At 36.1% G+C, this 18,246-nt stretch overlaps 1 protein-coding gene across 1 annotated transcript in view; it reads left to right on the top strand.

The window, feature by feature from the left end:
- The window catches only part of LOC101003002 (EGF-like and EMI domain-containing protein 1), a 559,121-nt gene that overhangs the window by 5,370 nt on the left and 535,505 nt on the right, over positions 1-18,246 (top strand). The window contains exon 2 of the mRNA XM_021934676.2: positions 5,309-5,443. Within this exon, the coding sequence (XP_021790368.1) occupies positions 5,434-5,443 (10 nt within the window). The 5' untranslated portion in view covers positions 5,309-5,433. The remainder of the gene's footprint in view (positions 1-5,308; positions 5,444-18,246) is intronic.

Here is an 18,246-nt window from a genome sequence, read left to right as displayed (position 1 = left end):
AAAGTTCCGATCTGCTAATCATATGGTTGTTCTTTCAGGTGAATGGCCCCCATCCTCAAGCTATCCAGGGACTACAGGGCATCACTTCATTAGCATAACAAACAATCGGTTACCACATTAGCATATAACTCAGGATATTTCAAGGGTTTTAGGAGCCCCATGCCAGGAATACGGGACAAAGGCCAAGTTTTTCATTATATCACAATGAATAACTTTCTGTTCCATCAAAAAAATAGCATGTATTTAGATATAAAATATAAAAAATTAAAATATTAGAAATATAATTTAGAACTAGGCCAAATAAATTCTGGAAAATGGAATATAGAAAATATTTTCCATCAAGTAGAGATAAGAAAGAAGAAAAAATACAAACTGCTAGTAAACAGAAGCTACAAAATGAGATGATGAAATAGGTACAGTTATATTTCTAATGAAAATGTAAGTAACTCTGTTTACCTACTAAAAGATAGAAGCTAACAAATTGGATTTTTTAAAAAATGCAACGATTGACTCAAAAAACTATATAGCAAGATTTAAGGTAACAGAACCAAATATAACTAAGAAATTCTAACCAAGTGAAAGAGGATAGAAAAATATTAATATCAGACAAATAGATTTTATGATAAAACAGTACAAAGTATGTTATAATGCATTAGCAGAAACACTATGTAATGATAAAAGATCAATTCACCAAGTATATACAATAATCATCAGCTTGTAAATCCTTAACAAAATTGCCTCAAAATATGTAAAGAATTAATATTTTATATTAATTATATTGAGTAAAGTTCTATACTCGGAATTATAATGAGTAAAATCCAAAATAATTAGTGGGAAACTTCAAAATATATATTCCAAAATTTTTCCAATATATGTATACCTATATATATATTCCAACATTTATCAGGATCCACAACAAGGCAGAGAAAAACATTTAGTAAGTATAAAGTCTTATCAACAATCCCAGCACTTTTGGAGGCCGAGATGGGCGGATCAAGAGGTCAGGAGATCGAGACCATCCTGGCTAACACGGTGAAACCCCATCTCTACTAAAAAATACAAAAAACTAGCCAGGCGAGGTGGTGGGCGCCTGTAGCCCCAGCTACTTGGGAGGCTGAGGCAGGAGAATGGCATAAACCCGGGAGGCGGAGCTTGAAGTGAGCTGAGATCTGGCCATTGCACTCCAGCCCGGGCGACAGAGCAAGACTCCGTCTCAAAAAAAAAAACTTATCAACAAAATGTACAAGCTTGAATATGTGTATGTATGTGTACACACAAGTTCACATATCCATGTTCCTATTAACAAAGAGTACACGTTAAGTACACATGTATACAAAAGTTTCAAACATACAACTACATGATTTTTCTATATATTGAGTGATTTTTTTTTATTTTAATAGATTTTGAAGCATCAGTATTATCCAGATGATAGTCTTTGACATGTATGTAACCTAATTAGGAATCAGTAATACCCAGTTTTAATTTTAACTTTTATTTTAAGTTCAGGGGTATATGCGCTTGTTTGTTATATAGGTAAACTTGTGTCACAGGGTTTTGTTGTACACATTACTTCATCACTCTCATATTTAGCCTAGTACCTATTAGGTATTTTTCCTGTTCCTCTCCCTCCTCCTCAATCTCCACCCTCTGATTCCTAGGGATCCGCAAGTGTGTGTTTTTCCCTGCCATGTGTCCATGTGTTCTCATCATCTAGCTCCCATTAGTATGTGAGAACATACGATATTTGGTTTTCTGTTCCTGCATTAGTTTGCTAAGGATAATGGCCTCCAGCTCCAATCATGTTCCTGCAAAGATCATGATCTCATTCTTTTTTATGGCTGCATAGTATTCCATGGTGTATATGTACCATATTTTCTTTATCCAGTCTATCATTGATGGGCATTCAGGTTGATTCCATGTCTTTGCTATTGTGAATAGTGTTGCAATGAACATACACATGCATGTGTCTTTATAATAGAGTGATTTGCATTCCTTTGGGTATATACCCAGTAATAGGATTGCTGGGTCAAATTGTATTTCTGTTTTTAGGTCTTTGAGAAATCACCACACTGTATTCCACAATGGGTAAACTAATTTACACTCCCAGCAACAGTATATAAGCATTCCTTTTTCTCTGCAACCTTGCCAGCCTCTGTTATTTTTTGACTTTTTACTAGTAGCCATTTTAACTGGTATGAGATAATAACCTGGTTCTTCTCTGTATTGGAGGGAAAACTTTTCCTGTATCAACTTAGGTCTGAATAGTTGGGGGCCTTTGAATTAATTGACAACAAACAAATTAATAGGAGAAAAGTTTAACTGATGCATGCAATAGTGGCCTATAGGGAATACGTCATGAAACAGCTAGGGGTGAGGGTTTATATCCCCTCTTAGTAAGGGAGGCATTTAAGACTTCGAACGATAGGAGTTTCTGATGAGGGATGTTAACACAAATTCTTTCTGAAATGTCCTGGTGCCGAAGGTTTGTTCCTTCCCTGACTGGAGACTTTTGGGAGTCAGGAAGGGGAGTAGGAGGATGGTGGTATTGTGGCAGCTGAGTCTTCTAAAGCTTTGCTACAGTTGGCATCAAAGAGAGGGAGGGAAAGTATAATACATCCATCTCCAGATCCCGGCTATAGGAGATGTGTCCAGAAATGAGAACTCTAAAAATCTCTGTGGCTTCCTATGCACTAAGATCAAAACTTCTTGGCCTGGAAGGCCCTTCCTGTCCCACCAAGCATCTCATCATTCCAGCCACTTTGTCTTTCCTTCAGATCCGCAGAAGGCCAAGCTTTTTCCCTTTTTAGAACCTCTGCTCATTCTATTCCTTCCATCTGAGTGGCATCCCTGGCTCTTCCATAGTTGTCTTCTTTTCATCCTTAGGTCACAGTGTCACCTCTTCACTGAAGCCTTTCGTAATTAATGAATCTACGTGAGCTTCTCTTATCTCTATTCTAGCACCTTAATTGCTTCCATCTTAGCATGCCACATTTTGTATCTATTTAGGTGTTTTATAATTTTCTCTCTCTTCTATTTAGATTGTCAAATCAAAGAGAATATGGACTTTCTTTTTTTTTTCTTTTTTTCTTAATTATACTTTAAATTCTTGGGTACATGTGCGAACATGCAGTTTTATTATATAGGTATACACATGCCATGGTGGTTTGCTGCACCCACCAACCCATCATATACATTAGGTGTTTCTCCTAATGCTATTCCTTCCCCAACCCTCCAAACCCCCAGCCCCCCAAACCCCCAGCCCCCGACAGGCCCCGGTGTGTGATGCTCCCTCCCTGTGTCCATGTGTTCTCATTGTTCAACTCCCACTTATGAGTGAAAACATGCAGTGTTTGGTTTTCTGTTTTTGTGTTAGTTCTTTCATTTGTACCACCTGCAGCTGGAACTGTCAGTGCTGCACCCAGGTCCCCTCTCCTTTACCCCTGCACACCTGACAGGCTTCCAGCTCCCAGCATTGCATTTCTTAGCCTGAGGACTTACTTTGGTTTCTGGAAGCTGACTCTGTCTGCTGTGCTTTGAGCCTGAAATACTAGGGAGGAAGTAGCTTTTAACCAACCACTGACAGAAATTAATGCCCAGTTTCCCTCACCCTCCAACATATCCAATATTGGCTGGCTTGATAATACATTTTTATTTGCTAATCCTCCTTCTTTGTCTAATTTCATTACTTTCTTACCAGTGTTTTCTGTACCTCCTAAGTAAGCGATGTATACTCAAATCACATGTGGGAAATGCTTCTGGCACAATGCTTTACACACATAGGCATAGAGTAAGTATTTGTTGGATGCATAGATGGATGGGTAGGGGTGGAAGGATGGATGGATGGATGGGTAGATAAAGACTGCAAAGTGGAGTTCAAGGTTGGATGTGGTGTAAGAATTCAAACGATTGACAAACAAAAAAACAAAGGTGCTGTTAGCTCTTTCTAATTAATGCTGTTGCCTCACAAAAAAATATATAGTACATAAAGGTGTAGGCATATCAGTTTACAGATAATCTAATATGGAAATTTTAAAAGCTATGGTTTTCTTTAGGATCATTATACAATGCTTGATGATTTTATGGGTGCCTGTCTTATGTGCAGTTTTTACATTCCTTGTCTTATTACAGTTCTGTATTTACCTAAAGTATTAAAATGTGCTATGCAAACTCATAAATAAAGTTCAACTTGAACTTCACTTAATTTAGGTGAGGTTAATGATCCAAACAATCACCTTTCAGAAATATATCTAGAAGTGAGAATTAGGTTGTGAAATGAGATGGTGAGATGCAGAGGCACAGAAAACAGTGTTAGCAAAAAGGGACTGCAGTCACAGAGTGTGATGTAAAAGATATATAGTGTGAAAAGCACTAAGATGTTTATCGGTATTATTATTGTGTCACTGGAAAAGTTCACAGAGCTATTTAGGGGATGACTAGAGCTTCTGAATCAGAGCTCATTTCTGTTTTCAGAAGATTATGAATATGGAGACTATGCCAGACTGTGAGCGTCTTGAAGGCAGGAACATCAAAGTCTGCATCATCTGTTATATTCCTAGCAGAGTCAGTGCATGGCATGTAAGTGATCTTGAATGCAGAAAAAGCATGAGTGGTTGGCCTAACTGGATATTACAAGTAGTGTTGTTTTCACATGTAAAACAATTCATATGAACTAGTAAATCATTCATCACTAAGTAAAGCATTCTTCAAATCACAAAAGGTTATTAAAAAAATTGAATTCTGGCATTCCAGGTTATTAGTGTTAGCCTTCCTCATTGAAAAATTAAAGATAGTGGGTCTAAATTCCTGTAAATCTGTACAAACTTTCTCTAAGGAAATATTAATATAATGAGAGTGGTGGAAAAATACTTGTGTTTAAACAAGAATTACCTGAGAAACCCAATTAAACATGCAGATTGAAAATATTGTTCAGAAATAATTTCCAGGAAAAATTTAACTTCTCTTGATGAACTGGCTTGCTTTTTCTTCATGAGTATTGAGAATCCTGCAATTTTTCTTTTCTTTTAAAATTTTGGCTACCAAAGCACTCAGAACTTAATCTATAGCTCAACTTTTCTAACTTTGTGGGAATTTATGATGTTTATATCTATCTTCTAAATTTCTTCTGGTCTTTAAAATTTATTCTGATTTTCTTTTCCTGGTCCTGGTGTTGTTTTTGTATTGCCTGTATTTTTCTTTCTTACTTTGTGTATTTTTCATAACATGTCAAGCTTTTTGTGGAAGATGGAGAAATCAATGTTTCATATATAAACATATATATTTTGATTAGATTTCTATTCTTTTTTTCAAGGCCAAGTGTTTGTGAAGAACAGCAAGTGACTGTGGTTGAACTTGCACACCCATATGTTCGGGCATTCACGGACATTGTCAAGCTCTGGAAACAAGGCTGTCCTGGCTCAAGTTGGTGTGTGAGCTATGAAAGAAGGTAAGAGTGCTTCTGTACTCTTCGATTATTAAAAAGCAACACCAAACACCTACATATTCATCCAATAAATTTTATGCTTATTAAGTAAATGCACATAAGGTGTGGCCACCAAGAACATTTAGAGTTACATATTTTTCTTCAGAGACAAGATATATTATTACTTCAGACCTCATTTATGTCTGAGGTATTTTGGGTTAGATGCCACTAATTTTACCTCATGGCATGGTGTACCATTGAAAGCTAAAGATCAGAAAACTGACAGAAACAAGGAATATTGTGTTGGTTTGCTAAATTTAGCACAACTTGGATCCAGGGGATCTACAGTTGTGAACCAACGTCTGACCTGCCCTTGGTACTCTTGTAACACTTTGAAACCTAGAGCTTCTTTAACTTTTTTATGGCCTTTGAATTAGGATTAACTCGGCGGGTTAGAAGAGGAGAGAAAAAGCAAGAGTCCACAATGCTTTCTAGGCGTCAAGGCTTCATACAGACTTTCTTTTTCCCTCAAAGTTTTGAAATAGTTTTACAAAATATCTAAGAACCTCTTAACACAAATAGTTGATGATGGGTTCAGGATCAAAATTCAGGATACTTAATGTTAAAAAAAGGTGTGGTTTCAGGTTGACAAAGAATTTGTTATTACTATTATTATTGCCAACACAAAGTTGAGAACATTTATAAATAACTGGGTTTGCCATTGTATAAAAATATTGGATCACTAATAATATAGGACTAAATAAAATATAAGACTAATTCATAATTGTGGATGTTTACATATACATTGTGTGTGTGTGGGGGGGTGTATGTTGAACCTTTAGATGAATAGTTTTTGTTTTTCATCTAAACTCAGGAATTTTGTGGGGGTATTTTTAGAGATAGGGCCTTGCTTTGTTGCCCAGGCTGGAGTATAGTGGCATAATCATAGCTCACTGCAGTCTCAAACACCTGGGCTCAAGCGATCCTTCCAACTCAGCTTCCTGAGTAGCTGGGACTAAAGGTGTGTGCCACTGTGCCCAGTTAATTTTTTAATTTTTGTTTTTTGTAGAGACAGGGGTCTTGCTATGTTGTCCAGGCTCATCTCGAACTCCTGGTTTCAAATGATCCTCCCAGCTTTGCCTCCCAAAGTTCTGGGATTACAGGTGTGAGTAACTATGCTAGGCCAACTCAAAACTTTTAATGGTGTTTAAATCAGAAAACTTCCCCTGGCTCTTCACAGCTGTGTGGCCTTGGGCAAAGTTCCTACATTTCTCTGTGTCTTAGTTGTAGTGTTAAAAAAAAAAAAGCTGCACATGGTTATTATGAAGATTAATTGATTAAATCTTCATAGATAAGATTTAACACATGTGGCACAACGCTTGGTACACAGTAAGTAGTATAATGCTGTAGCAGAAAAATTTATTTTCAAACAAATTAGAATGGAAATCCTATTTATAGGGTATATGATGTGTTTATTAGAGTACTTGCTTTGAAAATGGCTTTTTATTTAGACTTTTTGTACTCCCGCCATGAATTTTAATCTTTGTTGATAATGGACCGAATCAAATAAAATTCATTACCTTATAGATACTTGGGGAAACAAATATAAATAAGTAAAACAGGTTTTATATTTTTATTCGTAAGAGATTAGTAGTTTTGCACATTCTGTGTATGATACTGAGTTTGGAGTAGAGGCAGTATTTGAAGATGTTCAGTGTCTTTACCATGCTCGTATCTGTTTTGTTTGTATGTAAGTATACAGACCTATACTTAAGTCCTGATTGAAGAGACGTATGAACAAAATGTTGGGTTACAATTCCAGATGGTGAATAATTGTCATTAAAATGGTACAGCCACTGAGTCCAATTTTTGAGAAAAGAGAAAGAGCAATCTACATTGGCTTGGTAGGAAAAGAGAAGTCAGAGGAAGTGGAACTTGAAATTGACCTTGAATAATGAAAGCAATTTGGACTAGAAATATAGGGGTGGCATATGAAAGGGAGAGAATATGTTAGTACTTTTGGAATAAAAAAATAAAAAATGACGTTGACTTGCCAGAAAGGAAATCAGCCTGTTTGGAGATATTTGGTATTATGATCTGTTGATATGTCGGCAAAAATAACTCAGTGTTTTCAAACTTTGGCTTATTATTCCCCCCTAAAGAGCCTTTTTAAACTTTTTTTTCCGTAGCTTCCTTCTGTGCCATGAAATTTTAATACTACACATATTCTTTATATCCATTTATTTACTGTGTTCCTTTGTAAGGTCACACACCATTGTATCAACTAAGATTCTTTTCATCCCCCATTCACAACAATGACTCATTGTCACCTTCTTGTGGGTGATATCAACACCGTTGTGAGTGCATTCCGTAGTGGAGCCAGCCTATAAGGGGCTTTCAATATCAAATTGAAAAGCATGTACTTCATTATCTTTTAATATTTCATTATTCTTATCATAATTTTGGGTTTTATTCTTGATAGCTTGAACAATCCTTAGGATCTTTTATACCATGGGATATGGGGGTCTCTCTTAGTTTTCATTAACCTATACCTATAATGAATCTGAGTTGCATATGTAGTGAGGTATGTATATGTGTGTGTGTATAATATATACAAATTATACACTACTTGCACATATGTATGTTTATATATACATATACACCTATCTCTCTGTCTGTAAACACAAATATATATGGCAGGATTTGAATTGGAGAGAGAAATTTCTAGTGGATTTGAGACAGCTTTGCCTTAAGAGGGAGCACTATATCTCCCTAATTTAGATCCCTGTGTTTGTTAGGGCCCGGTAATACACCATCTACAGACAGGTGTACAACATGGAGCAGCAGCCTGTCTACCGGTGCTGCCCTGGTTGGAACCAGCGGGGTGATGAACTGGATGCCTACACTGTAAATTATAATACTTCTTGTCTAACTCTGTTACTAGAAGGAATGATTTCACTTTGTTTTTTACTTCAATCATACTTGTCAAGTTTTTTGGCATCTTTAGAATCACTGCAGATTCAGAGCCTCTCTTTGAACTGAAAATTCACACATCATGTGCAAAAATGCACAATAAACTTTTCTGTTAAGTGTTTCTAATGATAGGTCACAACTCAGAACCCACGAAAGTGCTGCTTTGTAGTCTGTCTGTTTATTTAAAAGACAGTTGATTTAAAACCAGACAGTTTATACCTTGACTTCCATCTCCCTTTTCTGTTTGCCCCTTTCCCATATCATCAAATTTGTAATCCACAGTTGATTCAAAAGTCTGGAGGGAAATCATCGTACTAAATCTAAATGGGATTTCTCAACTTGTGCTTGTCATGATTAATTGCAGAATTCTGGAGGCAGTTTACTTTTTAAGATAGGTATGCAATCCTTTTACAAACCTCTGGCGAGAGTATTTCAGAACCTTCAGAGTATGTTTGACAGCACTCAGGTCACAGAACTGGTGACATTATATAGTTTATTCACACCAGGAGAAATGGTTCAGTTTAGCAAACTCCTTTACTTATATTATGTATTTATGGTTATTGCAAAGTCACTTAAAATGCTTCAGTGTGTTGCAATCAATGCAGCACCACAGCACAACAATTCATCTCTCTTGCTATTCTGTACCTTGGGGAGTTTGTTGGCATCCTATTTCCTTCCCCAGTGTGCTTTCTGCCCTTAAAACATCTTAGTGAAGTTGCCACAGGCTTCCCATGTTAAGCAGGTTTAGTGGTGAGGGGTGCACCAAGGGTCACTGTGTATTTGCATGCAGTGCTAGGCCACTGCTTTAAGCTTATTGAAAATATCTGCCCACGATGTTATTAGCTTAAACTGGTTAAAGCTCAGTGTGAACATCTTCCCATGATGTCATCTTAACTATGTTATAAACTCCTGGAAATTAATGACTATGAGATGAGTTCCTTATATTGTTGTATGACACCTATTAGTCCTTACTAGCATTTTTTTTTTTTTATTTTTAGATTGTTTTGGCCACACATTCTTATCCATGGAATTTTTTTCGACCAGTATTTCTCAAATTTGAACGTGAATACAGATCATTTGGAATCTTGTTAAAACATGGATTTCAATTTATTAGGTCTCGGATAGGCCTGAGTTCTGCATTTTTACCAGCTTGGAGGTGATACAGTTTCTCCCGCACAGAGTTCTGCAAGGTTTTAGACAGTAAGGCCTTAACTCATAATGAAAACATTGTTTAACCTTGCTGTGGAAGGGCTGGTTGAAATTTCTAGATTGGTGCCTATAGTGATGATATTTTTTATTCTCTCAACTCTATTCTCCCCACTCCTCATTCAACCTTCTTTTAGCTATCACTGCAGTGGGAACTTGTTTCAATGGAAGAAAATGCTCAGATAGTGAAAGTCAGTAGTGCCAGTGTTCAGAGGGATTTCATGAACCCCACTGTCAATAACAGTGAGTCACCGACAAGACAATTTTATTATGATTTGATGCTGTTTGCTTTGCTTTTAGGGGCCAAATTTGTCAATTCAGACTAATGGCTAGGGGGTTGGGGCGGGGGAGGGGGTTAGTGAGCATTTAAAACTAGCCACTGAGCAAAACCTCTAGCTTATAGTGTAATCAGGCATCACAAAATATGCTTTGTAGTTTAGTTTTAATGATTCACCATTAGAGTTCAAAGGGGAGCAGTAAGTACAAAACAGTTTGTATTGTAAAGGAAATGGAAGCTTAATAATAATAATAAGTAAACCTCATTCTGACCTCAGATGTTAGATCCTTCATAGAGCCATAGTTTGAAATTGCTGGTATGGTTTCTCTGAGATCTCTGTGGTATGTGAAGGAACAAAATAGAATTAACATGAAGTTGTTGTTAATAAATTCAATGAATTTATTAGCAATCAATTTATTAGTAAATTTATAAGTAAGCCAACTTATTAGTAGATTTACTACTTTCACGCCATTGATTTAAAAAACAAAAGCAAAATACCTGAAACTTGCATGATTATCAAAGTTTCAATACTTTGTAACCTAGTTTTCAAGGTTGGAACTTTATCAACTGTCAATTGTGGACAGGTACATTTAAGATGTTTCTCGTGCAGGAAATTTCCAGGATGGCCAATAATTTATCCTTTACTGTATCTGTCATAAGACTGGGTGATTTCAAAAGGCTTTGTTTTGACTTACTCATCGGATTCTAGTCTCCAGAGAGTGAGAATACATCTGTATTTATCTTTTCAGAGCAGGAAAAACAAAATAAAACCTATCTTATAGAAGTTAAAGAAATAGATATGAAAAGCTAACCAAAATATTGCATTCATTATCTTCTGCTGACATGTTTGCTTTCTTGTATCCATTACTTGAATCTTTATAAGTGAAATTGGAAGGATGCTGAGAACTCATCACTCATGTCCATCTGTCTCCTCTGCCCTTGGCATAAGCTTAAGACTCACGTTTTCCATGGGTGACCTCAGAGCTATTCTTCTAAATTAATCCTGATAATCTCTTTGGGTTGTTTGCTAGTTTTTGCTTTTTTTTTTTTAAGCAAAATTGTGGATTAAAATAAAGCTGACTTTTAACCTCAATTTATTCTTTGACTATGGAATACTGATTCTGAAAGAGGTCAGTGGATGCTTTGAACTCTAAGGTATACTTTCCACCATTTTCATTATTTTTAAGAAGCTAACAAAAATCATACATTGATCCATGTTAACAAATTGTTTACCTTTAAATAAAGTATTTCAACTACATGTGCAACACTGGTTCCCTTATCTTGATCAATAGCTGTAATGGGCAATTACACATATGACTGATTCATTAAGACTTTAAAAAATTAATTATTACTTTATACATTCATTTGTTTTGGTAGAGCAAATCTTGCAAAATATCAAGTCCTGGAGGGGAAAGGTAATTACAGAGGCATATGGTAATGATAATGGCCTAGAAATTATACCTGGATTTATTTATTCTTTATTTCCTATACTAGTAGTTGGGTATTTTCATTATTCCATTTCTTAACACCTTTGTATGCCAAAGTAATTAAAATGTTTTTTGAAATTCAGGTAGCTAATATTCTTATTTTTCAGTTTTGGGTTGGTGGAAACAGTAGATTATTCGAGACATATCAGTGTTTCTTTTCCACAAGTTTGTTTGTATACCCTAAAATTCCAGAAGTCATGAGAGAAGACCAATGATACAAAACACCTTTCAGGACTCTGCATTGCATTTTGCATATTGTTGTTGCCCAAGTGTGTTTACCTTTAGATTTTGACAATATTTCTTCTCTTACTGTAGATCTCCTATTGAGTTTAAAAAGAAATTGATGATACACAAAAGAAATTGATGATACATTCTGAGGGCTATATTATAACCTGAAATAGGAATTCAGATATTTCCTACATGGTATTGCATTTCACCTATTAAAATGAGATATCAAAAAGTATGTAAATTTCAGAAGTTTTTATGAATGAATTTTGAAGACTTCTTAGGAAATCATTCAAACATTTGGGAAACAAGTGAAGAACCGAGTTAAGAAATGACATTCGCTGAGTCTTGAAAGAAGATTAAAAATTAAAATCAGCAAAGACTTTTAAAAATTATTATAGTTGTTAGGATATGTAGTCTATCAAACAAGTTGAAACAAGTTGATTGTAGTCTGCTGGTACTGCCTATAACCTAGCTCTTATTTCAGTAGCTGGATTTGAGTTCTGATGTACAAGTACATAATCCTTGGTCTGATCTCGCTGTCGCGCTCTCTCTCTCTCTCTCTCTCTCTGATCTCGCTGTCGCGCGCTCTCTCTCTCTCTCTCTATATATATATGTGTGTGTGTATGTATATATGTGTATATATGTGTGTGTTTGTGTATGTGTATTTATGCATATATATATACACACACGTAGTATATATATCACAATGAGAATAACTTTAATTTTAATTTTGTGTTTCAAATCATATAAATAATAATTGAGGTGATAAAAATAATTTAAATCAAACAATTTTAAATTATTAAAAAGCCCATTATATACAATAAAAGAGAGTAAAAATGTACAGTCCTATCACTTTCAGATAACTGTGATGGTCATCCTTTTATGCCTATTTATATTCATACACACATGAAATATTACATAAATTAGATCATATCCTATATATACTGTTTTTGTCATGAATGTTCATGATCTTTTTCTTACCTTCCCTTTTCTTCCCTCTTTTCCCCTCAAACTTCTCCCCTGCCCAGTAACCAACCTGTTGAACACTCTTGTATCTTTCTCAGCCTATGTAATCATATACAAACAGATGCATATTTCGTAATATCAATGTACCACAAATATTTGACCACCTGTTTATTGATGGATATGTATTTTGTTTTCAGTTTTTTGGCACAATAATGAATGTTGCAATAATGTGGTGTTTTACATTTTGTGGGACAAATTTCTGGCAGTGGAATAATTGGTGTCAAAACATATGTATATTTTTCATTTTAATATACTACAGTTAAGCATCAAAATATTCCTTTAAATTATTTGTAAGATGTTTTATGGACCATAGTGATGGGTTTACTAGTTTATTTGGTTAGGATGGATTAAAATCTAGGTAAATCCCAATTATTTACTTATTTTTAATATGCTAATATAATAAGGAATCACTGCATCTTCATCCAAATCCAGGGATGTGATACATTAAATTATCTAGGGTCAGGTTTAATGTAAACATGGATTGCTCTTATTATTGGGTAAACTTGACTTTATTTGAGATATATAGAAAAAATAAGTCTAGAAAATAAACCGGATGGCCTCTTAAAGATGAAGAAAAGACTGTAGTCCTAGAGAGAGAAGGGCCATGCTAATAACTGAGAGAAGTGCTTGAAGTTAATAATGATTCTAAAATTGCTGATCTACTTAACTCATTTGAAAAATCTGCCTCTAATAAGGAAAAATGAAGAAAATGAATTTGGACAATTAGGAAGTAATGAAGAGCTTTTAAAAATAGCTATTGATTAAAGGAATCAAAAGAAATACTTTGAAGATTTGAACACATGCAAATCAGGCTAGTTAGCTGGTGGTGAAATTTTCTCTCCTTTTTATTTTTATGGATCCAGGCAGAACAACGTGGAGCTTCATTAACTGATTAATATCACACACAAAGTCACACCTCTTCTCATCACTTATTCAGTCTTCCTTTTCTGTCTTCAGAAGTCAAGTTAAATAATAATGTGCCTAATAGTTGGATGCTAAGACTCTGAGATCTTCTTGTTTCTTTTTTTCTTTTATTCTTTATTGTGTTTTTTATTTATCCATTCAATCTTCCCATTAGTCTTTCAATTAGTTATTAAACATTTATGTACCAGACTGTGTGCTAGGTACTGCAGATACCAAAACAAGTAAGGTATCCTTAGTGTAGTGGGAAATAGAGACCAGGAAACCAGTGATTATGATATAGCTTACACATAGTATGATGGAGAGAGTTCATCTATATCGTATTGGGAGGTGTGAGAAGGTTTCTCAAAAGATTTGAAAATAAAAACTATAAGTAATTCCTAAAGATGAACAGAACAAGAATATGAAATTGGTAAGAGAGAATAGTATATTGCCCGGAGACATAAAATAGCACATCCAGTTTGAGGAATAATAATAATACTGGCTGGGTGTGGTGGCTCACACCTGTAATACCAGCACTTTGGGAGGCAGAGGCGGGTGGATCATGAGGTCAGGAGTTCGAGACCAACCTGACCAATGTGGTAAAACCCCATCTTTACTAAAAATACAAAAATTAGTCAGGAGTGGTGGTGGGCACCTGTAATCCCAGCTACTCATGAGGCTGGGGCAGGAGAATCGCTTGAAACTGGAAGGCAGGGGTTGCAGTGAGCCAAGATCAGGCCACTGCACTCCAGCATGACCAACAAGAGCAAAACTCCATCTCAAAAATAAAAATTAAAATTAAAAACTGACAACGACACTAATAACAGTAGTAGTAGTTCTCTTGACTACACTAGGAGATTCATGTGGGGCTTGACCAAAAAAAAAATAATAATAAAAGAACTTTTTTTAAGTCCAGGGCTAGCAATTCCTTAGCCTTTCTTGGTCTAGTCAGACCAGCTATTTCAGAACATTATGCAGAGGTGCCTGAGGAATGGGATTCTGCAAGGACTTTCCTTCCCTAAGTCCAGTTCTCTGAACAAGCATTCCTGCAGTTGGGGTATCTTGAGCATTCAACAGGGTATTTGTTCATTCTCCTGCTGCTATGAAGAAATACCCGAGACTGGGTAATTTATAAAGAAAATAAGTTTAATTGACTCATCACTCTGCATGGCTGGGGAGGCCTCAGGAAACTTACAATCATGACAGAAGGCACTTCTTCACAGGGCAGAAGGAGAGAGAATAAGTGCTGAGTGAACGGGAAGCCCCTTATGAAACCATCAGGTCTTCTGAGAACTCACTCACTGTCATGAGAACAGCATGGCAGAAACCACCCCCCATGATTCAATTATCTCCACCTGGTCCTGCCCTTAACATATGGGGATTATTACAATTCAAGGTGAGATCTGGGTGAGGACATAGAGCTAAACCATATCAAACAGTACTAGTTGGTAGTCTACTCTTATGCCTACGGCAGAGTCCCCAGATGTCTCTGCTACTTCAAAGTGTGATATTTATGTACATTAAAAATGAGCTATTGCTGGAATGGTTTCTGATGACATGAAAAGTCCTCAGGAGTTCTGGGGTTGAGTTCGGGTCTCACCACTGACCACCTGCATTATCTTGGAGAAGTTATTTCATATCCCTAGCTTCAATGTTATCATTTATAAAATAATAGCTTTAATTTTTCTGAGCACTGTGTACCAGATACTATTCTAAATGATTTGCTTGTAATAAATTATTGTTACAACTAGTTTATGTGATGAATACTCTTACTTGCCCCACTTTTGTACCCACCCAAAGCATCCAAATTGTTCATAGTCAAACAACTAGGAAGAAAGGAATCTGGATCCATATCAATATATTCTGGCTCCAGAGCCTACAAGCTTAACCATCCACGATGCCTTTATAATCATTTCTGACATAATTTTCTGTCTGCCAGATTGTTATTTGTGAGGGTTGTATGAGATACCACATGTGACTTCTAAGCTAGAAAGCATTATCTAAGCATTGCTTCTTGTTCATTGCAAATTCTCTGAGAATCACAAGTAAAGTACACAGAGTAAGAGAAGAAGGACCCCACTGCTGCTTTGTTTCCCGCTGTGTGGGAAATCTGAACAAACCTTGAATTTTGCGTCACAAGTATGACTTTGAGCCAACCACTAGCTTCTAGTCAAGGAATCTAGTAGGTTTTCTGCAGGTTCCATCTATTCTGTATGGAAACAATGTTTGGTCAAAGGATTTTCTTAAAATGGCATGTCTCCAAGAGCACTTTTAATTTGGGAAGTGTTGTGGGTTGAGTCCTGTTCCTCCAAAATTCATATGTTGAAGTCCTAACTCCCAGTACCTCAGAATGTGACCTCATTTGGAAACAGGGTTGTTGCAGATATAATTACTTAAGATGAGATTGTACTGGAGTAGGGTGGGCCCTGAATCCAATATGACTGGTATCCTTATAAGAAGGGAAAATTTGGATACAGAGGCATGCCTACAGGGAGAATGCCATGAGAAGATGAAGGCACAGATCAGGAGGATGCAGCCACGAACCAAGGAATGCCAAAGATTGCCATCAAACCACCAGAAGCTAGGTGATAGGAATGGAAAATTTTCCCTCATAGTGCCCAGAAAGGACCAACCATGCTAACACCTTGATTTTAGACTTCTAGCCTTCAGAACTGTGAGACAGTAAATTTCTGTTGCTTATCCAACTTGGTTTATGGTAATTTGTTATGGCAAATGAATATAGGATGTTGAGAAAACATTCTCTCCTTATTCACAGCTTCATTTCAGCAGTTGGCCTATTGAAACAATGAAAATGGGAAGAAAGTGGCAGGGGGTTTATAAAGAGCAAATTATGCAAAGAAAACTCGATGGCTTACTTTAATTGAATTATAATATTAGTGTGAGAAGAAGATTTAATTTAGAAAAAATGCAAAAATCATTAATTGAACAAGCTTATGAATCTGCAATCCTAAATGAGCGTTACTAGGAGATACTATGAAGTGAAATGCAGTTTTTAACAGATTGAACATTTCTTTGTTTTGTTTTGTTTTGAGATGGAGTCTTGCTCTGTTGCCCAGGCTGGAGCGCAGTGGTGCGATCTCGGCTCCCTGCAACCTCTGCCTCCTGGGTTCAAGTGATTCTTCTGCCTTAGCCTCCTGAGTAGCTGGGAATATGGGTGCACCACCACATCTGGCTAAGTTTTGCATTTTTAGTAGAGACGGGGTTTCACTATGTTGGCCAGGCTGGTCTCGAACTCCTGACCTCATGATCCTTCCACTTCGGCCTCCCAAAGTGCTGGGTTTACAGATGCGAGCCACTGTGCCTGGCCCAGGTTGAACATTTCTAATTAGAAAATCTGAAATCTCAAATTCCCCAAAATCTGAAACTTTCTGAGTACTGACATGATGCCACGAGTTACACTGAACCCATTATTTTTTCACTTTATTAATGATATGTTGTATTTTTTACTGTTAAGTACTTATGTGTGAATAATTATAAGAAAATTGCTTATAGCTAGCATATAAATTCAGAGTCAGGAATGATGATGATGCCAAATAACCACAGATTGTCCCCATGAGTGGTTGAGATAGTGACACTTTGCTTTGTAATAGTTCAATGTATGCAAACTTTTTTCATGCAAAAAGTTATTGAAAATCTTACACAAAATTACTTTCAGATTACATGTATTAGGTGTATATAAAACATAAATGAAATTTATGTTTAGACTTGGTATTTCATTATGTATGTATAAATATTCATCCCCATCCCAAGATAATTTATTATGTATGTGTAAATATTCCAAAATCCTAGAAAATATATTTCATTATGTATATGTAAATACTCTAAAATCCCCCCAAAATCTGAAATTGGAAACACTTCTGATCCCAAGCGTTTTGGATAAGGGATACTCAACCTGTATCGTCTAGATCTATTGATATGTTCTTAGCATGAGCTGACAGTGTTAAATCCAGTGTTATTTTGTTCATCACATAAGGATGCATGGGATTAGAGCTCCTATCAGAGTTGTAGAAAGTCTATAATAAGGCAACTATATTCTGCTTTATGTAACTTGACAGAAAGTATGGCAGATAGATGGGAATTGGAGCAAGCATAAAAAAGGGATAGATGGACTGTTTATGGGGAAGTAGAGTAGTAACTATCTGACATCTTCCTGTGTGCCCAGTAAAGGAGCATCCTGTCATTTAGAATCTATGCAGAGGATTTACTTCCCTGACATTGATTTGAAAATAGGAGCTTTGGAAGTGTTTTTACTAACACACCCTTTTAGGTATGCTTTGCATGGCCAGTGTTAGCACCATGAGAAATAGTTTAAAAAAGACTTCATGAGAATTCCCTGATATTGCAAATGTGATAACTTAAGAGAATGACCTGGCACCATCCAGGGTTATTTGATTCTACACAGTATAATGAGTGATGAACTAGAACATGTCTAATGTGGATGATAGCGACACTAGTAGCTAACTCATAAATCATGCTTTCTACATGCTAAGTACTGTCCTAATCACTTTACACATGTTGGCTTTTTTAATATTCAGAACAACCCTATAATATAAGTGCTATTAATAGTCTTCTTTTACAGATGACATGCTGAGGTGAAGAGAAGTTAAGTAACTTATCTGAGATCATACAGGTGGCAGATGATGAAGCCAAGGTGTGAAGTCAGGCAGTCTGGCTCCAAAGTTCATCCTTGCAACCACCGTGCAGTG

Source organism: Papio anubis, chromosome 2 (assembly GCF_008728515.1).
Source record: "Papio anubis isolate 15944 chromosome 2, Panubis1.0, whole genome shotgun sequence".
Taxonomy (NCBI): domain Eukaryota; kingdom Metazoa; phylum Chordata; class Mammalia; order Primates; family Cercopithecidae; genus Papio; species Papio anubis.
This window is presented reverse-complemented; position numbering and strand designations above follow the sequence as displayed.